The sequence below is a fragment of the Mustela nivalis genome, assembly GCF_964662115.1.
Source record: "Mustela nivalis genome assembly, chromosome: 5".
Lineage (NCBI taxonomy): Eukaryota > Metazoa > Chordata > Mammalia > Carnivora > Mustelidae > Mustela > Mustela nivalis.
In genome coordinates, this window is record NC_139024.1 from 75,358,627 (window position 1) to 75,383,406 (window position 24,780).

The window sequence follows — 24,780 nt, forward strand, 5'->3', positions numbered from 1 at the left end:
AACTGAACTGATGCAGCAGGGAATTGAGTATATATATATATATATATATATATATATATATACACACACACACACACACATATTGATTTTACATATATATATATATATATATATATATATATATATATATATATATATATTTCTTCCGTATCCTCAATTCAGCTTCTCAGGTCTGTTTTTTATATATATATAAAAATATATTTTTTATATTTTTTATATATTTATTTTTATATATACTTATAATATATAAAGTTATATTAAATATATTTTTATTTTATTTATATATTTATAAAAATATATTTTTACAAATATATTAAATATATATTTTATATATATATAAAAAACAGACCTGAGAAGCTGAACTGAGAATATGGAAGAAAACCAAAGACTCAGCAGCAGAAAGATACCCCCAATCTTATGCTGAACACAGACATTAGAGATAGTGCTAATGGAAACCATGAACAGAGGCCACCATTAGAATCCAGAACCAGGTCCTGTATGACAAACGGGATGCAGAGAAGATGTGGTCATGGTTGGGATCACTGGCACATAGGGAGAGAAAAAGAAATATCTGGATTCTCATTTCTTTTTGCCAGTTTCCCACCGATCTTAAGAGTACCTGTCATTGGCTAAACTTTTAAAGAAGCCAGATGGCCCAGAGCCTGAATGGGTCAGCTCTCTTGAGGTTTAGAGTAGAGCACTGACATCCAAGGGCCCTATTCCTACTTTACAGAGATTTGATGACAGATTTGTCAGCATAGACCAGCATGAGTCCTATCAATGCTCATCATCAGCAAGGGATTGCTGCCAATTACATAAAGTTCTGTGAGGCTGGAAAGAGATGACACAAAGTGAAAAAAAAAAAAAAAGAAAGAAAAGAAAATGGGTGAAATGGATCCAAGTATCAAAAGCAATGGAATCTAGATATTTGGTAGATTCTGTATTGTTTGTCTTGGGGCCTATCAGAGCATTTCCACCAGGCATAGCTGAGGTATTGTTTTTCCTGTAGATTCAGTGCATCTACCCCAGCTTCCATGCTGGTGGCCAGACCAGAGGCCTCAGGCTTCCCCACTCCACTCCAGAACTGACCTTGACAGGTATTCCCACCAGATGGGGTAACACATTCCTCCTGGTGAAATCAGAGTGACTCTGCTGCAGCAGGGTTCATGGGGGAGTTTCACACTTCCCAGGGAGGGATTCCCAAGCCCTCTCTCCTCTTAAGGAGGGCTGCAGGTCACACAGCATCCGCTCCTGGTTGGAGAGGCTCATCTCTGCCCCATCCTTCAGCTGAACAGAATTTTGAAGCCCCACTTGTCTGCAGCCCTACAATCCCAATTACAGCTGCCTTTCCATTCCTACCATCCTTGAGGAGGAACCTGCTGGTGCAAGAACCTGAGTTACAAACTCAGAAAGTATCCTGAAGGGCCTGGCCAGCATCACTGTGTGCCCTTTCATGCTTACAACTGCTGTGAGAGTGAGAAGTCACACTGGCACCTATAGTGACCAAAAAGACTGGAAAGTTCACTCAGCTTCTGGGGTTCAGATCATACCCGCCAGCATAGCTGACACATGTGGCACAGTTCTAATAAGCCCAATTCTCTGAGATTCTAGAAGGTGTTGGAGATCCCAAATATGTTTAAGAGAGAAGGTGGGACAGACTCCCGCCTCTTAAGAACTCTTAAGAGTTCTTCTCTGAAATTTAGGGAGGTCCCAAAACTTTTTCCATCTTGCACATGCTATGTTATCATACTCATCACACAACACTGCAATTCCATTTTAATTACCTATCTTCTCTGCTAGACCTGGAAAATATGAGCAGAAGACCTGGGTCTGGCTTGCCTCCTGCTATGATCCTTAGGCTTAAGGCACATAACTGATGCTCAAAGATATTGGTTAAAAAAAAGAAAGGAAGGAAAAGGGAAGAAAAGGAAGGATTGTAATAACAGAATAATGACAAGATATGAAGATTTCTGGAATACTGTTTCAAAGTATCCACTGTCAAAGACTACACTGACATTGAATGACCCCTGATTTTAGTGATAGGACATTTCTTCCATCTAGAAAACACAATATCAAATTCCTTATGAGGGCAATATTTTGCTGGCTCCATAGATCAGGAAACTTTATTTGCAATCCAAAACTAATATTAAATGGATAATATAATATAATGTTTACCAAACATCCATCAACAGTGCCGACAATACCAAAGTTCCTTTACTGAGAACAATTTATTAATCAAGAAGTTAATTTGTAGGGAAGTCTGGTCAAATTTAACCAATAGATCCATCTTAAAGGCAATGTGTCTTCTTTTATAAATTAGGACACCTCTAGATAAAAATAAACATCATTAATAGAATAGATTTTTATGTCATTTTCCCGTGAAAGAGTAAAAATCAAAGTAAGATGAATAATATTTACCAATATTAGAAAGAAATAATTTTTAAAAACCATGGTTCCAAGAAGCATCACATTATTCTATTTTGCATCATGTTAGGAAGATTGGGCAGGATGTGAGGAGGATATTTAAGTGTGTGGTTAGTTTAAACAAACACACTGATTGAGTTTATTCCTGTCATCATCTGTTCTCCGATTTAATAAAGAGAAAGAACTTTTTTTTTTCAAATAGTAGATGGCCACTTTAATATTCCCAGCCTCAGTTTCCTTAACATTACTTTTTTTTTTTTTTAAATAAACATATAATGTATTTTTATCCCCAGGGGTACAGGTCTGTGAATTGCTAGGTTTACACGCTTCACAGCACTCACCATAGCACATACTCTCCCTAATGTCCATAACCCCACCACCATCTCCCGACCCCCCTCCCCCCAGCAACCCTCAGTTTGTTTTGTGAGATTAAGAGTCACTTATGGTTTGTCTCCCTCCCAATCCCATCTTGTTTCATTGATTCTTCTCCTACCCCCCTAACCCCCCATGTTGCATCTCCACTTCCTCATATGAGGGAGATCATATGATAGTTGTAAGAGAAAGAACTTTTAAATTTGGAAATATGGGGGTGTCTGGGTGGCTCAGTCAGTTAAACATCTGCCCTTGGCTCAGGATATGATCCTGGATCCCTGTCAGGCTCCCTGCTCAGCGGGAAGTGGGCTTCTCCCTCTCCCTCTGCCTCTTCCCTCTGGTTGTGCTTTCTCTCAAATAAATGAATAAATCTTTAAAGAAATAAATTTGAAAATAAGGATCAAGTTAAATTCGCTTTGGGGAACACAGTGCATATATTCAGGGCTAAATCTCTTTGCATGAGATATTTAATGCCATCTTCTACTGTACTAATGTATTTCACACCCTGAGTTCTGACCGGTTAGCATTTGCCTGTTTTTTTTTAAATAAAAAACATTTTTGTATTATCCAAACTGAAAAATAAACAATGGATCAAAACAATCTTATGTTCTTTACCATAAAAACCATTGATTCAAATTCATTAAATAATCTCACTGAGTGACCATTTTCCAAATCTCATGTAATCACACTTGGATTAGAAATTAGAAATTATTATATGTGTTTTCACATGTGTGCATGTGACTAGAAGGCAGTGATATAGTATGTGATTTAGCAAGGCCTAGCAGTTTTAGTCCCAAATTGTGAATTTGTGACTTTTTCCTACTAAGTAGCCTTCTATCTACAATTAGGGTGCTCTGAAATCTTAGTTTCTCTGCAGCATCCTGCCCCACACAAACACTTCAAAGCTCTGTGGTCTGTTCTGCTACCTACAATCAGAATCTTCCCTTATATTGTACATTCATACTCCAGTGTAGGCCATAACCAGACACCATCAGACTCTACCATCTCTCGGGGGTCTATATTTGAACCAAGAACAAAGGGTTAATCTAAAAGACTGAGCTTTAGATAAAATGTATAGCAGCACTTGGGTCTAGGATTTTTGAGTCATTAAGTTTTTGATGGAAGTCTGGAAGTCATAGTCTTTTGATAGAGGTGTTTATTCTGACTAGAAATTTCTCTGCTTCTTCATTTAGAAAGTGTCCTTCTCCCCTTTCTGAATTCTATATCATGCTCACTCCCTGGATAAAATGATAATACCAACCCTATCTTCTCACAAATGGATAGAAGCAAAAAGGAAATATAATTTCTCTGACTAAATGGGAAACAACTCTTCTGATTTTCATCTGCTCTAGCTCGATATTTTTTTTCTGGCTGGATACTTCATCTGCTGTGTAGAGTCTCTGCTGGTTCTTTTTGGGTAGTTATTAATACCTAAATGAAGTGAAATCTTTCTGGAGGAGCAAGAGCAGATATCCAAGCACAACTATATCTTTATAGAGTTTATTAAAATGTTATTACTTCATTAACTCATTGTAATGAAATAGTGATTTAATGAATTCATATAATTAATCAACTTGTTAATTTGTTTATGTAACAAATACATAGTAAGCTCCTACTGGCACTGTGCTCAGTGCTTAGAATATGCAGAAAAACTGGTTTCATAGGAGAGATGGACATTATACATGTAGACACGTAAATGTAAAAAGTAATAGTAGACTGTTACAAGGGCTATGATTAGAAGCAAAGATGGGTAATAGGAGTGAGAGCTGGAGCAGTTACTTTGGACAGCATAGTCGAAGATCTTTTGAAAAGCTGACCCTTAACTGGAGACCTATATGAAGAAAAGCGGTTGTAGGGAATAAGACCGTTTGCGGAACAAGGTTTTGGGCAGAAGAAATAACAGATAATCAGGGCCGAAACAAGAATGTGCTCGAAGGGTTGAGGAATGGCAGAAGGGAACGTCCTGGGAAAAAGTCTGCAAGGTGAACAGGAGCTGGAGGGGCTGGGAAGCTGGACCAGAGCTTTTAGGACACTGTCTGGCAAAGATACATCTGTATTTTGGGGGTAAATACCTAGTAGTGCAATTGCTGGGTCATCAGGTAGCTCTATTCTTAACATCCTGAGGAACCCCAATGTTCATAGCAACAATATCCACAATCGCCAAACTGTGGAAGGAGCCGAGATGCCCCTCAACAGATGAATGGATAAAGAAGATCTGGTCCATATATACAAAGAAATATTATTCAGCCATCAGAAATGATGAATATCCACCATTTACATCGACATGAAAGGAACTGGAGGGGATTATGTTAAGTGAAGTAAGCCAGGCAGAGAAAGACAGTTATCATATGGTTGCACTTGTATGTGGAACATAAGCAATAGCACGGAGGACCATAGGGAAAGGGAGGGAAATCCAAGGGGGAGAAATCAGAGAAGGGGATGAACCATGAGAGACTATGGACTCCAAGAAGCAATCTAGGGGTTTCAGAGGGGAGGAGGGTGGGGGAGGGGGTGACTGGGTCATGGGTAACGAGGAGGGTACATGCTGTGATAAGTACTGGTTGTTATACTTAACTAATGAATCACTGAACATTACATCATAACCTAATGATGTACTATACAGTGGCTAACAGAACATAATAAAAAAACTACTTTCTCTAGAATTATTTATTATCATAGCTTTAGAATTATATTTCTGATTTTAAAAGAACTATAAAATAAACTGTATATGATGTATCATAACTTACTTAACTATTCTCTTCCCGTTGGGTATTGAGATTGTTGCCAGATATTTTCCCTTGATCTATACAATGCTTTTTATGTCTTAACACATAGCACTTTGTCCCAATTTGTAATTATATCTATGACAGTACACTTCCATGTTGCTTTTTCATTACTAATAATTTGTTTAAAAACAAAAAAAACTTAAAACCTTACTTGGAAGGAACCAACCCAGAAAACTGATGCTAAACAAGCTCACTTGCTAGTCAGTTCTGAAGTCTAATTTGCTTAATTGGTTCAAAAGAGCATGAAGCTAATGTGGTAACAGTTACAGGCAAATGACTGTGTTGGCTCCTAGCAGTTGCTGCTCAGCCTCAAGAGTCCATATCCAGGAACTTCACAGGTCATAGGCAATACCTGACAACCATGTTGAGGGCTCAGTATATCTGTATCACTCTTTTTTTTCCTCAACGATTTTTTTTTTTTAATTTCTTTTCAGTGTAACAGAATTCACTGATTATACACCACACCAAGTGCTCCATGCAATATGTGCCTTCCATAATATCCACCACCTGGTTCCCCCAACTTCCCACCCCCTGCCCCTTCAAAACCCTCAGGTTGTTTTTCAGAGTCCATAGTTTCTCATGGTTCACCTCCCCTTCCAATTTCCCCCAACTCCCTTCTCCTCTCCATCTCCCCATGTCCTCCATGCTATTTGTTATGCATCTGTATCACTCTTGTTAGAAAATCAAGTTCATTCTCGTAAGCCATTCAGTTCATATACATTCCCCACCCCGTTTCTTCAAAATGTTGACTTCCTTTTTTTCCCACAAAATTTTACATCTCACGAAATAAGTCAGTCAGAGAAAGGCAAAGATCATATGATTTCACTTATATGTGGAATTTAAGAAACAAAACAGATGAACATATGGGATGGGAAAGAAAAATAAAGCAAATGAAAGCAGAGAGGGAGGCAAACCATAAGAGACTCTTAACTCAGGGAAACAAATTGAGGGTCATTAGAGGGGAGGGGGTGGGGGGACGGGTTAACTGGGTGATGGGCATTAAGGAGGGCAGGTGATGTGATGAGCACTGGGTGTTATACACAACTGATGAATCACTGACTTCTACCTCTGAAACTAATAACACAGTATATGTTAATTAAATTGAATTTAAATTTAAAAAGCCCCAAACACTTTACCTCTCAAATTGATGCCTCTTGCCCCTTACTTTTACTGAAGCACAGTGAAACAATTAAGAGAGTTTAGGGTCTTGCCACTAATCCTCCCAGTCTGCCTGCATCTATAACCATCAGCTCTGCATTTCCTCCTTGCAACAGATGCACTGTCTTTGTTCTAAGGTCAAACTTTCCATGTGAGCACTGAATCTCCTCTTCTCTCAGCTCCTCAAGAACTTTGCTCCTATACTATGAGTTTTTCTCTCTCACTACTTGTTTCCATGAGCATACAAACATTCTCCAATACCTGCACGAACAAAGCATGTAAAAACAAACCAACCTCCCTAGCCTGTCCTAGGTCCCTTCTCCTGCAGCCCTGTTTCGCTGCCTCTTACAGGCAACAGTCCTGGAAGAAGCTGGCTTTACTCACTCTCTTCATTTTCTCACCTCAGCTCATTTAATAAAGCTTTCTTTATAATTTCTCCATCGACACCACTTTTTTTTTTCCAAAGTCTGCAGTAACTCCCACTTTCCCGTGTTTGATATTCTGTTTTCAATCCCCATTCTTGCCACAATTTATTATTCCTCCATCTTATTATTACTGCTATTATTTTTAACTCAACCTAGTCTGCCTTTCTTCCTACTTCACTATCTACTCCTCCCTCATCTCCTTGTCTGGGTCCTCCTCTTCCAGACCTGCCAAGTTGTAGAGCTCCTAAAGCACAGTCCTTAGGTCTCTTCCTTTCTTTATGTGTCTTCCCAAAGAGATCTCCTTTGGTGTGCCTTTAAACTCCATTTATCTACTGATAACTCAAGTTGACATCTAAAAGAGGCTCAAAACCTCTTTATTATTATTTTTCACTTTTTAAAAATTGAAGCATAATTAACATTCAATGTTATATTAATTTCAGGTGTACAACAAATTAATTCAACAATTCTATACATTATCATTCACTTCCTCCAGCCTGCATCCACAACATTAGCAAATCCTGGTGCCTGACCTCATGTGATATCGAGAATATAACTAGATATAATGTTAAGTGGCATCATCATCCTTTTGACATTTGTCACTATCAGTCATCACTGCCACCTCCTCATTTCAACCCAAATCATTTATAGTTTACATGGAGCAGTGTCTAAACTAATTTTCCTTTTGCTATTCTTGTCCCCCTACAGAATATCTTCACAATAGTCCTGGTGATATTCTATAAATAGAAAAGTATTCTATAAACAGAAAAATATTGAAAATCTCATCACATTTAGAATAATGTTCAAACTCCTTACATTTTCAGAAAAATGAGTTATTTTTTACTGTGCTTAAGCTCACTCAAATAAAAAAAGCAACCTATAATGTCCAAACACATTAACAAAGACTAGTTTTTTTATTGAAGCATATTAATATGATATAGAAATTTAAAAACTGAACAAGAATTAGAATAATAATGAAGAACAGTATTTGCCAGCAATTTAGATGTATGTAATTTTGACACACAAACCGAAGTTATACTCTAAAAATACAAGAAAATTCAATGCAAAGTCACCACGTAGGGTGATTTGTTTTTATCGATGTTAATATATTTTTTAACAATTTCAAACTGTGTATGTTTTCATAAAGAGTGTATTTCAATATGAAGGAGCTTGAGTATCCTCTCTTTTCGTGCAGTTCATTAATTAGGACAAGCAAACAAACCAAAAAAAAATCATTAAAAATCCTCAGGACAACAATCCTAGTGAGTTTGAAAAACTGGCTTTCCTCCATCTGGGTAGAGCAATGCCTTCGAATGAGCAGACAGCTCCAGGAAACACAAATACAGATCGAACAGACCCTAGAGATGTGAGGGCAATACATGTTCCAGATCGCCCGCCTAGTGCGCCGTTCAAAGTTTTGTCTTTTCATGCTGCTTTTGCTTTTAACTCATTCTGGGAGAATATGACTTGAAATGTGGCCCAAAACATGGTCAAATGATGATAAAGATTACAAAATATCCTGTGAGACTATGAAATTCTGAAGCCCAGTTTCTTCAAGGAATAAACCTTCATGTGATCATTTACATTATTTTGTCACTGGAGCTTTTTGTGGTACCAGTAACTGTATCGCCCAAACCATTCCAGTTTCTCCTTTACTCTGAACATGTAATTGCTTTATTCCCCTCCTTTTTCACTCTTCATATGTCTTCCGATTTAGTAATTTCATAGGTGTCAGGGAAAATACTTGGGTTTGTGTTTCATTTGCATTTTCGCTTGACTGTGGGACAATGTTTTCCAAATGGGATCATGTCACTTGTGCCCCTATAGAGAGATTTTGATCTGATGCAAAACTCAAGAGAATAGAATCATTCAAAAAATAAAAGAAGCTCACAACCAGACAAGTGATCGAAACCTGGAAATTGTTATACCCCTTATAAATCACATTCACAATATTTTTTTCCACTTTTCTAAAAGAAACCCATAAAGTTGCTACAATTTCCACTCTTAATAAACGATGGAAGATGGAAGTAGTCACAGACTGAAGGCCCATTTCTCCAGGGATAGCAGATTGCTTGTGAAACACCCTTTTCTCATTATTTCATTAGCAAATTAATACTTTATGGTTTTTGCACTGTACATTCACATCTATTTTATTTATTAGATAATATTCTGCTATCTTTGTTTTCAAATTGTGCTTCTGGCTTTATATTTTCTGAAGAATAACTTAAAGAGAAAAAAAATATCCAGCAGTACTAATTATTTGGGTATTTAGCAATATTAAACTCAGCTATCTTTTTCTTTTTCTTCCATTGAGAAGAAGGGAACAGAAAGCAAAAAGACAAGAAAAATTGAACTCATTACGCTGCGCACCATGATGCCACAGTTAACATACAATGTAAATGCGTTGAAAAGTAAGTAGTGAGGGGGTCTGGTGTACAAAATGTTTAATGAATTAATTTCAGTGCTCATAAAATCAGAGGGCAGAAGCTCAAGTCCATCCATTCTGCGTGCTCCTTGGTGAGTCTGGGGCATCTGGAGTACCCCCAGGAGAGTCACAGCCCTTCGGAAAGTCTCAGTAGCTAAAGATCGCTTCAGAAACAACTGTGGGGTGTGCCAAATTGTATGATGTGGTTCCCCTCCCAGGACTAATTGAGAGAGCTACACTCATTCACACTTGTGACTCAAATGAAAGATGGAAGGACCTGTCACTAAAGACTTTTTAGGTCAGAGTGGAAAAGGGACAGAGAGTGTCTCTAAGGTATCAATGCAGCTACTCTGCTACCAAATGCCTAGTTTTTACAGTATGAAAAAGATGATTTCTTGAAATACCTCTTAATTACTTCAGTTTTATATATTATACTACCCATGAGTGTGGAAAGCCTGGAGTCCTGCAGTTACCATCAGACCCATTCTTCCAGCAGGTTACATGTGCTAATGAAGGGGGAAAAGCTAATTAAGTTCTATAAGCGGCTGTTTATTAGTGAGCCATCTTCCCCTTTTTACCCTTTTAAGCTGTTTTTTCGTTGCATCAAGCTGTATACACATTTTGCTTTTCTGTTAAAAATAAATCTTTAAAGAAGAGAAGGGGAAGTAACACTTTAAGAGCTATGTTGGAACGTAAAACAACTTAAATATTTCAAATTCCCTCTTACAATTCTCAGTCAGGAAAGGGATTTAAATAATCTCATTTTCTTTATATTGTGTTGTGTCTAATAATAGTATTTACTGAACATTGCTCCCTGGTTACCTATAGTGTACTAAACTACAAAACCAAAGTTCAACTGCATTTTTAATGTAAGTTTTAAGTACAAAATGGAAGAGAGTAGTTTAGTTATCATATGAAAAGCACAGAAAACAGTCACTTATTTGCTCTTTCTAGCCAAATAATCCTGGATGCCAGAAGCAAAAACAAAACTTCATTTATTTCACTATTTAATATTGCTTGAGTTATATTTTTATATAAGTTCCCACAGTTCATCAAAGCATCAATTGTCCCTGAGTGAATCCACAGACAAAGAGATTGATATTCTGCCCTCTAAAGTTAATTTGGCAACTGCCAATCTCAATTCGGTTTCCAAAGGAGTTCAGGGGTCATGTTCGAATGATGGTTTCAGTGAAGGGTGTGATTTTGATAAGGTTATTGCAGATTGAGAGCACATGGGGCTGCATGGACCATGATGATGGACATAATTCTCAAGCAAATTTTGAAACTATTCCAGCATTTAAGGTCCTACTTAATAGGAGATCTTTCTAATGTGGACCGATTATTCCAAGGCTTTTAAAAAATTACAGTAGCATGGAGGACATCAGGAGAAGGGGATAAATGAAGGGGGAGAAATTGGAGTGGGAGACAAACCATGAGAGACTATGGACTCCAGGGAAAGAAACAGATGGTTTTAAAAGGGAGGGGGTTGGGGGATGGGGGAGCCTGGTGATGAGTAGTAAAGAGGGCATGGATTGCATGTAGCACTGGGTGTTATACACAAACAATGAATCATGGAACACTGCATCAAGAATTAAGGATGTAATGTATGGAAACAAACATAAGACAATAAAAAGGAAAAAAAGAAAAAGAAAAAGATAAGTACATAGGTACACACAGAGAGAAGACCATGTGAGGACACAGTAAGAAGGCAGCCATGTGCAAGCCAAGCTCAGAAGAAACCAACCCTATTGACACACAGGCCGATCTTGAACTTCTAACCCTCAGAAATAAATTTCTGTTGTTCAAACTAGAAAAAAAATAATAAAAATAAAAAAAATTTTAAAAATAAAATATAAGTCTCAGGTGATTGTAAAAAAATAAAAGGCTTAAAAATGAAAAGAAATTGTAGTGGTTTTCAACTTTAAAAAGAACATTTCTAAATTTAAAGCCACGGGACTCACAATTCAAATACGTTTTCATATTCTTACATGGGATCTGTAAATAATAGACCTATAAAAGCATGACTATTTGGGGATAGAAAAAAGTGCTGTTCTAGGAGGCTCTCTATAGACGAGGCTCTAGAGACAAAACAGGGATGGCAGTGGTGTAGACCACATCTGTATCTGACTTCCTTTTATTTCCAGCAGGATACTATCTTGCAATATTAATCGGAGTGCTTTTATTTTTGATACTTCTCTTTTACAAACTTTTCTTAGTGAGTCACTGATATCCTCATTGCTTCAAAGAGAATTATCATTGTTTTAGTAGTAATGCAAAAAAAAAGAAATGGCTGGAGCTTGTTTTTATTTTATTTTATTTTATTTCTTTGTTTCATTGTTTCTTTTTCTTTGTTTCTTTTTTTTTTAAACTTCCAAAAGACTTTCTCAAAGATTATTTATTTATTTATTTGAGAGAGAGAGAGCAGAGTGAGCAGGAACATGAGTTGTGGGGAGGGGCAGAGGAAGAGGGTGAGGGAGAAGCAGGCTCCCCCCACTGAGCAGAGTGCCAAAAGCTACCTGGCTCAATCTCAGGACCCTGAGGTCATGACTGGAGCTGAAGGTAGATGCTTAACTGACTGAACCACCCAGGCACCCCCAAATCAATCAATCAATCAATCAATCAATCTTTCTTTCTTTTTAATTTTTAGGATTTTATTTATTTATTTGACAGAGAGAGACACAGTGGGAGAGGGAATACCAGGAGGGGGAATGGGAGAGGGAGAAGCAGGTTTCTGACTGAGTAGGGAGCTGGACACTGAGCTAGATCCTAGGACCCCAGGATCATGACCTGAGCTGAAGGCAGACGCTTAACGACTGAGTCACCCAGATACCCCCAAAATTTTATTTCTTTTTTTTTTTAATTAATTTATTTATTTATTTGTCAGGGAGAGAGAGAAAACACAAGCAGGCAGGATGGCAGGTAGAAGTAGAGAGAGAAGCAGGCTTCCCACTGAGCAAGGAGCCCGATGTGGGACTCGATCCCAGAACCCTGGGATCAGGACCTGAGCTAAAGACAGCAGCTTAACCAAATGCGCCACCCAGGTGTCCCCAAAGTTTTATTTCTGATAGGGACTTTTACAAAAAGAAATAAAGCTTTGAAACCAAAGTTTTTGATTTATAAGAAAAAATAAAATGTTGCTGAGAAAGTTTGGATAAGGAAAACCTCATGTAGTACATTTTTAATTTATTTAATTTTTTTTTTTAATGTTTAGGGATTTCTATTTATTTATTTGACAGAGAGCGTGTGCACAAGCATGGGGAGTGGTAGGCAGAGGGAGAAGCAGACTCTCTGCTGAGCAGGGAGCCCGACATGGGACTGGATCCCAGGACCCAGGGATCATGACCTGAGCTGAAGGCAGATGCTTAACTCACTGAGTCACCCAGGCGCCCCTGCAGATTGTAAAGTGAACAGTTATGACCATATAAGCCCAAATCTAAAGAGAATGTACTGGATGTAGTTGACAAAGTGGGCCTTTGAATGCAGAGCAGATCCTAAGAAATGTGGACTGCAGCTGACTCAGCATTCTGAGGCTGACACATTGAACTTTGCTTGAAGTACAAAGACTTAGGGGAGACAAGTTAAAACTCACAGACCATTCTGCTACTCCAGGGAGATGCTCAAGTTGCCTATTCTCATTGTTTGTTCTCTGAGAAGATATTCTACCAACATTTAACATTATGATGCCTGTGAATCATCCAGCTTGAAATAACAAGAAATAATGCTTGTTCACGCCCGAAAACATTGCCAATGCTCATGGAAACTCTTCTAGGTGGAAGGTTCTCCATTCGATACCCAAAACACAGTTAAGCCCCACAAAAGAAAGTATGGGATTCTTGATACCGATAGGGGCATCTGGAGGGAGACTCAGCAAGAGGGAAAGATGTCAAATTAAGAAAATACAAACTAAAGCAGTTAATTTACTAGAGTCATAGAAACTGCACATGGCCATCTAGTTATAGTGGAAAGAGAAAGTGACTCAAGTAAGAAAGGAAATGGCAGGGGCGCCTGGGTGGCTCAGTGGGTTAAGCCACTGCCTTCGGCTCAGGTCATGATCTCAGGGTCCTGGGATCGGAGTCCCGCATAGGGCTCTCTGCTCAGCAGGGAGTCTGCTTCCTCCTCTCTCTCTCTCTCTGCCTGCCTCTCTGCCTACTTGTGATCTCTGTCTGTCAAATAAATAAATAAAATCTTTAAAAAAAAAAAAAAGAAAAGAAAAAGAAAGGAAATGGCAGAATTGTGAAATGGTTTTCACTGTTTTAATCACAAGAGAAGAAGGCCAGACTCCAAGTGGCAATTCTCAGATATGCCTGTAGTTCTCAACCAGAGCTGTACGGGATACACTATAACTTCATTACCCTGAGAATAGGGATCCTCAGTTTCTGTAAATCATGCATAATGATAAAAGAATATGCAAAAAAAGTAAAATTAGAGGCATGGCTTGTCAGCTCCATCATGGAAAAAGGTATGTGGAGGTTCCTGGAAAGTATTTTGCCACATTAAGGAAAGCTACCTATGACCTAAGTTTAAAGGTTAAATTTAAGCATAAATTATTCCCAGGACTCTGGGGAATCTGCTTTGTTTCTTCTTGATACCTTGGTTAGAATCAGTATCAAGTCATAAATCAGGTAACAAATTTGCATATGCACAAATATCAAGATCTACACGGTGACCCTTGCTTTAAACAAAAGCCAGAAAAATAAGAACTCTGCGGTTTAAAGGTTTTGGGTAATCTAGGCCTTACAAGTGAAAGTATGATTAATGGAAAAATACAAATGTCATCATGCAGGAGTTTGTTAGAGATTAAATAACTCAGACCTCACTCCAAAGGAATCAGAATCTGTATTTTAAAAAGATCTCCAGGTGATTTCTATGATGAAGAATTCTTCATCTTGATAAGTACTGATTTGGTGGCTAGTTGCTTGGATTACTTTCCCTCTGCTTGCTGCCACCAGAGAGTGCTGGGCCAGCCCGGAAAGATGGTGATTCCATTACCCATGCAATGGTGGAGTAGAAGGGAATCTTCCAGGAGCTTTATCTGGTGGAGCTCAGCAGTTACTGAAACCCAGTTTATTAGGATTTGAATTCATTCCCGTAAGCACTGTTCATACGTCTGTTGTTTCCCTTGGTCCTGGGATGAATAAAACATGATCCCTCCATTGAAGAAAGGATATTTAAGTAAACAATACATATAAAGCACTGATAAGAGCAACTTGTTGCATTTGTTTATGATGTATCAAAGGCTTATTTATAAAGTTCTAAAACGCTTTTTAAAAAATAAAAAATAAAATGTTCTTAATTGATTTAATAATTCTTCACTATTATATAGTAGCTCAGTGACAGACATTCTCCCAATTAATGTTGCTGACATATGGCCTTTTGGCAAATTAAAGTTTGGTAGGAAATAGAACTAAGTATTATAATACAATGTGAAAAAAAATTCATAATTATTCATAAAGTCATAGAGATATTTAGCATTTTTCTTTATTTTCATTTACCTTACTACATTTTAACTTAGTAATGTGTATAGAATTTGACAATCTTACATAACTTTAATAAGCAACATTATGCTGGCTCTTAAGATAAGACAGGACGCATTCCCACTTTATTCCTTGAGAGAATTTGCATGAGATTGGTATTAGAAAATTCTTAAATGATTTTAAGAATTCACTATTAAAGCCATGTGGACATGAAGTGTTGCCCCCTCTGAAATGTTTGAATTAATGATAGAATCTTTTTTGGGGGGGGAAATGATTCATTTTTTTAATGGATAAGATTATTCAGGTGTTAAATTTATTTCAAGTTATATTTTCTAAAGAATTTGTCTTTTTCACCCTGATTGTCAAATTTATTGGCTTAATTTTGCTCATAATGTACTCTTATCTATAGGGCCCTTTGTGATATTAGCAAAATGTACTTTTACTTATTTTTTCCCTTTGATCCCTTTTGATAGATTTTTAACAATTTTATTAAATTTTTTAAAGATCTTATTTATTTATTTGACAGAGAGAGATCACTCTCTCTGTTCAGGCTCCCTGCTGAACAGACAGCCTAATGTGGGGCTTGACCCGAGGACTCTGAGATCATGACCTGAGCCGAAGGCAGAGGCTTAACCCACTGAGCCACCCAGGCACCCCAATTTTATTAATATTTTTTAAGAAACTAATTTGGTTTTATTGGTTTCTTTTTCTGTTATAGAGACATTGAGCTCTGGTTTCTTCATTATTTCAAACCTACTTTTGAGGAGTTTCATTTACTGTTCCGTTATTGGTTCCTGGATATGAAAACTTAGATCATTAATTTTTTAACATTTCTTCTCTTTTAACATCTCCCTGTAAGGGCAAATATTTTACTGTAATCACCACTTTAACTTTGTTGTCTCAGGTTTTCAGTTCAAAATATTTTCTAATTTCCATTCCAACCTACCAAATTTACTGGTTAATCTAAAATCATTTAGATTTTCCAGCTTAACTACACATTGATCAGAGAATACTTGCTGGATAATTGCAAATAATTCTGTATTTTGATTTTTCTATATTTTGACTCACTTTATAATTGAATATTCTTTGTGCCTTCGAAAATAATATGCATCCTTTTACACGGGTAGGTGTAAGTATTCTATATATGTTCATTAAATGTGTTAATTGTGTTGTATAGATATTCTATGTCCTTTTTGAATTTTGATCTGATCGATATATTCAGAGAGGAGTGTCAAAAACTTCCCACTGTGGGAGCACCTGGGTGGCTCAGTGGGTTAAAAACCTCCCACTGTGATTATAGATATGGTTATTTCTCCTTTTAAAAAAAATATTTTATTTATTTGATGGAGAGAGAGATCACAAGTAGGCAGAGAGGCAGGCAGAGAGAGAGAGGGAAGCAGACTCCCTGCTCAACAGAGAGCCTGATGTTGGGCTCAATCCTAGGACCTTGAATTCATGACCTGAGCTGAAGGCAGAGGCTTTAACCCACTGAGCCACCCAGGTGCCCCTGGTTATTTCTCCTTTTAATTCTCTCCGTATTTGCTTTATATTCTTTGCAGCTGTACTGTTTTATTCAGGCAATACTGACTATAATATCTTCATGTGGATTGAATATTTTTTAATCATTATAGGCATACCCTCTTTATCTTTACTGTTAATTCTGGCTTTAAACACTACTTCACCTGTTACTAGAATTGCATGATGTTTCATGTGTGTTTACATAATATATATATTTGTATATAACATATACATATATATGTTCTACTTTTTCTTAATTTCAAATTTAAATCCTTATATTTAAGATGTATCTCATATATAACATAACATATAACATATATAACATATATTGGGTTTTGTGTCCTTATCCAGACTGATGGTCTTTGTCTTTTAAGTGAAGTATTTGATTTACACTTCATGTAATTATTGGTATATCTGACATTATAACATCCATCTTGGTATTCGTTTTCTTCTTCACTTCCTTGTTTTTTGTTAGTTTTTCTCCTTTCTTAGATTCACTGGATTATTTAATTATTTCTATTACCTAATTTTTTCATCTATAGTTGGTTTTGGCAGTTTTGCTTTCTTTTAGACATGTGCCAGAAATTATTAATCCTTGATATATTATCATCTACTATAAATATTATCTTTTCCCTTTCCTTGTTAATAGAAACTTAGAACACTTTAACTCTTTCCTACCTTTTGTGTTATTATTGTCATGCATTTTAGTTCTACATCCATTTAAATTCCAAGAGACTTTACTATTATGGTTTTGCTTTTTTTTTACTCACATATTTATGCTTTCCATTAACTTGTTTCCTGAAATTCCACTTTTCTCTCTGCCACTTTTTTATCCTTCTACACGAAGAAATCCTTTTAACATTTCTTTTTAGATTCATTTTTTTTAATTTATTTAAATTCCAGTTAATTAACATCCAGTGTAATGTTAGTTTCAGGTGTGCAATATTCAGCAGTTTCAATACAACACCCTGTTTTCATCACAAGTACCCTCCTTGTATTTCTTTTAGTGCATGTTTACGGGTAGTGAATTATCTTAATTCTTGTTGCCTGAAAATACTTTTACTTTACCATTATTGCTGAACCATATTTTTGCAGGGAATGAAGTTCTAGGTTGCTGCTTTTAAAGCACTTTAAAGGTGTCATTCAATTGCCTTCTGGAGTCATTGTTTCTGTTGAAAGTTCAATTGTCAGTCGTTTTGTTATTTCTTTAAAGGCACTGGGTCTTCATCTTTGATGGCTTTTAAGATTTTTTTCTTTGATTTTCATTTTCAACAGTGATCCTAGGCTATACCTGAATGTGGTTTTCTTGATATTTATTCTTCTTGAGATCTGAAAGTCTTCTTGATCTGCGAGCTTAGGTACTTAATCAGTTCTGAAAAATTCTCTGTCATTGTCTTTTCAGATATTTCTTCTGTCCAATTTTATCTCTCTTCTCTTTCTGGAAATTCAACCTTTGTATACTGAGCCTATAGCTGAGCTCTATATTTTTCTGACATTCTTTTTATAGTTTTATTCTATACTTTCTGTTTGTTAACTGTGCTTTGTTTGGGATATTTACTATTAACTTTGTCTTCAGTTCACCAATCTTGTCCTCTAATATTTCAAGAACTCATATACCTAATGAGTTCTTGCTTTTAAATATTATATTTTTCAGTTCTGGAATTACCATTTGATTCTTTATATAGATTCCGGCACTGTGACAGTAAATCCTTCATCTTTAAATATATTTTCTCTTCATTTGTAAATATATTATCTCTTAATAACATATAACATATGTTATTTTCTTCAACATATTGGTTTTTTAAAGTCCTTACCAGGTAATTAAAATACTTGCATCATCTGTTGGTCTGCCTCAGTTGTCTATTTTTTCTTCACCTTCAGTAAAAGGTTCTCTCTTTTAGCATGTCTAGAATTGTCAGTGGCCTGATATCATGCACAAAAATAAATTGTAAAGACTAAGATAATGTTATCTTTGTCTTGAGGTATTTCCCTTTTTCCTCAACAAGACATGAAGAAATGGCTGATCAACTTATTTTAATGAAGGACTATACTGAGTTGACCCTGGATTTTAGCTCTGGAAATGTTTGTCATACCTTTCCTTTGCCTCTGGTTCACTCTACAAATTTTTCAAACATAAGTTGAGTTTATTCTGTATAGCCCCACTCTTATCTTCAATCTCCATTCTATAAGACTGCCCCCAATTTTTTACTCTGCTTTTAGTATTCCTATTTATGTTTTTAGTCTTACAGAAGTCACCAATTCCCCAAACAAAACAAAGCAAAAAGAAACTGTCCATGTCCTTGATGACCTCTCCCTGAAAGCTATCCTGATTTATACATACCCCAGAAACAGTCAAGTATGGATTCAAAGCCTGAATTCTTAGCTTCCTTCCCTCATCAGAATCAGCAAATGCCCCCAGAGTGTAGTATATTTAAGAAATCAGCTCATTTCTTTGTGGTTATTTGTCTTTTCAGAATATCATTACTTCACTTCACAACTGTTTGTGAACTGTTGGTGTCTGAAATTTATAATATATATGCACACATACACAGATACCATATATTTTTAAAAAGTCTATTTCTTGCTTCAACTCATAGTCAAACTATTCATATTTCTGTAGGCCCCTCTCTGCCAAGTTTAAAAAAAATTTACTCATTTTTCAAAATATAATTTGCCATTTATTTTCTCCTCTGTGTCAGATGTGAATTAGGAAATTTGGATTCTTTGGGAATAATGAAAAATCTTCTTGGACATGGTGAATTTACAGTGACAATGGAATTAACATGACACTATCAGAAAGTTAGAGATGTGGTGCTTTACTTAGCAACAAGGTCAGAACTGAAGATAGAAATTTGGCAGATATATGTGCAAATATGATAATTTAAACTATGACAGTAGATGGCATTTTCAAGTGAAAGAGTGGAGATAGAGAAGTAGAAAGGTTCAAGAACCGTTTTCCTTGGAAAAGTAAGTGGAAAAAGTAAGCAAAGAGAACTGAGGAAGTAAGAAAACAGACAGTGTAATTCAATATACTATTAAAGAAAAAAAGAGAAGAGAGGCAGTGATGGTTTTACCAAAGTACAATTCATTAGTTTACTTCTATTTGGGGGACAAAATTGCATTATATTTAATTCTTAATAACATGTAGAAAATTTTTATTCTACATCCTAAAGCAAAATCTACTTTGATGATTGGGAAATGAAAATTTTCCCTATTAGTTTAGTAATAGTTAAGTGAAGCTTTCTTTGAGTATATGCATTTTACAGTAAGAAAAGCAAAATTTTAAAAAATCGAATCAATTTTCCTCTTTCTATTTGCTAAATTTAGTCTTAAATAAATTATCAGAGGTGTTCTTTTTTATGACTAATTGCATAGATATTTTTACTCCTTGAAGAATAGCACTGATTCAATTAAAATGATTATAGCAGATTTCTCTCCATACCATCTTTTGTCTGTATGAAATCATAAAAGCAAAGTTTGATATAGGCACTGATTTCATTGAGAAGAAAATATCCAAATATCAGATACCTCTTTAAATGAATATTTTTTTTAAAGAAGGAATAAAACTGGGATTGTTGCAATAGCATATATTTTTTTCTATAGTACTTGCATCTGGTTTTAAGGATTTACTTCCTGTTGCCTATAGTGTGCGATAGGTTTTATTTTCTTTCTGTCTCTTACACTTGCAGGAGTGCAATTTTATTCTGCAAAGCTTAAATAGCTCATATTCTTTCATGGTTTTTTAAATCTATCAAATTATTAAAATGAAAATTTATATCTAGATCTTAGAAGCAACTATCAAAATTATTAAAATATTACAGCTTTCTAAAAGTTGCTATTAAAGGTGTTCATTCTGAAACATACATATCACTAGGCATAACTAATTGCTTTAGGCTATGTTTAACTAGAGAAGTTTCTGATAATATAATGAAGCCTGAGAGATAAGTATTTGCATCCCGATTCTCAAAGGGTTAAACACAAACAAATTGGGCTGAATTAAGTGTAACTCAAACCCTTAGTTACTCCTTTAGGCTCTGTAAATTTATTTCTAAAGACAGGTGCATCATTCTCTAATGTTGCCCAATAAATTACAGAAGTAGAAACAAAGCGCTCAAAAAAGCCATAAAAATAAAAGTGTTAGAATATAATTTTAGCTTCAGAATAATTTACAATTATATCACATACAATAGAATACAGATTTTTACTGATAACCCAAAGACCACTATATATTTTCTATATATTTATTTTTTCCACTATATATTTTCAAAACTTATTTCATAAATTTCATTTTCCCAGGTGCTGAACCTAATAGGCAAATTGCCATATTACTTGTGTTTTCCTTCTAACTACTATGCACTTTGAAGTTCAAAATTACTACAAAAAAATAGCAGATCTCTTCTCTTTTCAAAATAAGTCAACTCACTTGAAAGCTAGGATTAATTTCCATTTCTCTCTATTTGATATGTGAGCAAGAAAATCACAACTGTCCAGAATAATACAATGCACAATAAGAGTATTTACATGAGGAGTTCATGAAACTATTAATCAAATAATCCAAGTCACATTTAATGCTTAAAGGCAATTGCCAACAAAGTTCGCAGATACTTTGGATTACAAAGTAATGCCATCTCTGTTTTCTTAATAGAACATCTATTAAAATATCAACCCAGGAAATAACACACTGTAGGATGTTTGAGGATATTCAGCTATAACACTAGTATCTAAATCATTAATGTAAATAATGTAGAAATAATTATTATGCAATATAAATGTTTATTTATTGCTATCATATTAATACTGTCTTACATTAACTCCCATTATTTTGTCAAGTTCACTGAGAAAAAAATTTTTAAAAAGCCGTTTCTCTGGTTGATTAGTTTTATTTTCCCTTATGTCCATGAGAATAATAATTAAAATATACTAATGGATAGTTTAATAATAGTATTGGGTTTACACCGAATTTTGGATGAACAAAATATATTACCTATACAACTATAGGTAATAAGGAAACTGAAGATCAAACAGGTCAGGCCCGTGTGTCAAATTATTGTGATTAAACCATTTAATCACTGAATGTATACATTGGGTTGATAAATGACTCTAATCTCTCATTGCTCGTGACTACATGGCATTTAGTTTAGCAGAAAAGACACTGTGGAAAATGACAACACAAAATTCTGAACTCTAATAGGTAATTAAAATTGCCTTAATGATTACTACTTTTAATCACTTCTTGCCTATAATCATCATGAAGAAATCACCCATTTATGAAACATTTAATGGAAATAAACACACTTCTTTCATATATATATAAAGACTACAGAAGTTCCTCCTTGATTCTATTTCCCAATATTTCTCCCTCAGCCTCAAACAAACTGGCCCACTTCTATGGCCAAGCTATTTTTATTTATTTTTTGGTGGAGTGAGGAAAAAACAGTTTATATTCTGTAATCTAAGTATTATCAACAGTTTCAGAAGTCCCATTTTTGAGTTTTCATATATCTGTATACTTTTCAATCACCATTGCTCCCTTCTGGCACTGCATTGCTTGGAGAATGTGAGGCAGTTGCAGAAGCTAAAAAATTAAATGGTATAAATACACCTTTCTCAAACCCATTGCATAGGAAAGGGAGGAAAAAATCAGGTAGAGAATACTATAGAACTTTGCCCTTTATGGTTTTCCTTTAGATTATTTGTTAAAAGGAAATTATTACATTTTCATGGGCTCTGCAGAGTCTTGCCTTGGTTTATAGGATAAAAAGGAAAAGGGAGTATTAACTACTTCATTTCCAAGGGATAGACACTGCCTGCCTATGTGCATTGAAAGAATTCTTAGTCATTTGGGTTGCAAGAGCCTTGAACGACGATGTTTTAGGATGTGCCCTCACTGTGGATTCAATGCCCATGTCTGAGGTCAGGAGATCACAAGGCTTTATTCTGTGCCTGCAGTGATCACCTGGAGAAGTGAGCACAATTACAGAACATTTTTGCAGCTTGGCTCAAATCTCTCTCTCTCTATATATATATATGACATTTATAAGCTCTGATCTGCTAGATTATTTTACTCAGCCAATATATCTGAATACATGCCTTCCAATTTTTAGGGTGACTATTTAAAATAAAAAATATCATTAAAAATCATTTAGTATAGAATTTTTTTGAACAAAGTGGATTATAGAGAAGCAGGGGCGTATAAATTCGGTAAGGGATTCAGGTCTTGGGAAGCAGGTATGTTTTTCCGGTACAGAGGAAATGTGAGTTTTAAGCAGCTGTCTTGTCTGTGTCCTTCTTATAGTCAACCTGAACAATTTCTTTTCACTGGTCACGGCACCTCCGGGAAAGGATTGCCTGCTGCCAAGAGTGTGGAGGACAATGCCTGGCAAGAATCTCAGCAATGTCATCTACCGGCGCAGAGTTCTCAGAAGGCCACAGTGAGGATGTGCCCCAAATCCAATCATAAAACCACAGGTTCCAGAAGCTTTGGTTCTATCTCATGCGGTAATGTCACCTCTTATTTTACCATTCATCATTTGCCATTCAGCCAAATAATCAAGATTATTTATACTCGATATAAAGCCACATCACAGTTAAATAATAAACTTCCTTGCAAAAGCCCAGAGTGCTCTGTGCAGCTCCTGTATGCTAGATTATAAATGGGTATTAGCACTATCCCCATCTCCCACCCTCTCGAATATAAAATCCTACAAGGATATTTCCTGGCAACTTTTTAGTTCTCTTTACCTTTCAAAGCAGGCTATCATCACTAGGTTTTAAAAATGTCCATATCTTTGCAGGGGTTTTTCTGCTCTAATAAGGAAAGGGTAGAGAACATTTTTAAATCTGTCTTTAAAAGTTGATATGAAGGACAAGTTTGCAACTCTCGCAAGTATCTTAAGCAGGATTTACTACTATCTCATTTGGCTTAATTGCTGGTAATTGCACTCCAATAGAAGAAGGATGCTAATTTTAGAGATCTAAAAACTACATTATTTCAATAGCAAAAGCATTCATGTTAGAAATATAATAGTAGTATACATATACAAGCAAACAAACACACATGAGGATAGCACAAAATAAAAAACATATGTGAAGAAATAAGTATTTTAAGTCTTTCTTAGACTATGCATTCAATTAATCACATCCCTCAATTAATCACATCCCTTATAAAATTGATAACAATTTTATTCAACTAAAATCCATTAATTGTTTGAACTACTGTATTGCTCTTTGGGTCCAAGCAGGAAAACCTTTAGGACAGTAATACACAAACTAAGTGATTTTAAAAACCTTCAAATTTTTCAAAATGAAAAAATTTTCAAAATGAAAATGTTCGTATTCTGCTTCAGAAATCTCTCATCAGTCAATGTTTTAAAAAACAGAGTTTTAACTGTAATAATCATTATTTCACACTAGTTTTGCTTACATTAATAAAAGTACATTATTGTGACAAACTAAAACATATCTTTAATGGTAGAAAAGCAGATATTTGGATGAGGACATCTTTCAATTTACCTTCATCCGAGGTGGATCTAAGTGACAAGAGCAGGGTGAAACTCTGCCTTATTTAGGAAGAGGCTTGTTAACACACTACTGATGACTCAGGCAAATCAGATGGCAAATTACCTTTGATAGGTCCCCAGCCTCCAAATAGAAGCAGATAACAAACACATTCCAGGTAACCCAGAGGACTAGCCAGACGGCATACTGTAGAAAAGCAAAAGAAAAATAACACAAAATTAATTTTGAATCAGCTGAGTAAGATTTAAGTAGAACTCTAACTTTGGAACACCCGAATCTTAAGATTAGTGGATAATATTATATTGCTTTTAAGGAATAGACTGAGGTATACGTTTTTCTCTCTGTTGATTTTTTTTTTTCTTTTTTCCTCACTGTTATGGTCTCATTGTAGCCCAAACTTGCTTAGGGATAACTTTTAGGCTTTTATACAAAAGATACAGTTGCCCACATCTATGTTTTAAGGAGGGGTGATTATGTTTCCCAGATAGCTAACAAAACTGGATTTCCAAGATCATCCAAAAGAGGCTCATTATCTTCCTTTAGCAAAGTCAATCCCATGCTTGATAATATACAAACTTTCTCCAAGTTTTCTGGTGTCATCTTCAAATTAGTCCCCGTGCCTCAGTCCCATCTAACCAGCTTTATTTCTTTGGTGTCTTCCTTTCCTGTCTCTCTTCACCTTC

At 35.7% G+C, this 24,780-nt stretch overlaps 1 protein-coding gene across 5 annotated transcripts in view; it reads right to left on the reverse strand.

The window, feature by feature from the left end:
* NKAIN2 (sodium/potassium transporting ATPase interacting 2) overlaps window positions 1-24,780 on the reverse strand; it is a gene marked incomplete at its 3' end in the record, with an annotated part of 1,000,956 nt that overhangs the window by 441,033 nt on the left and 535,143 nt on the right. For all 5 annotated transcript variants that reach the window (XR_014311534.1, XR_014311535.1, XM_082729988.1 and 2 more), the window contains one exon: window positions 24,203-24,283. Coding sequence is in view for 3 of the 5 variants with exons in the window: in XM_082729988.1 (XP_082586114.1) it covers window positions 24,203-24,283 (81 nt within the window). The remainder of the gene's footprint in view (window positions 1-24,202; window positions 24,284-24,780) is intronic.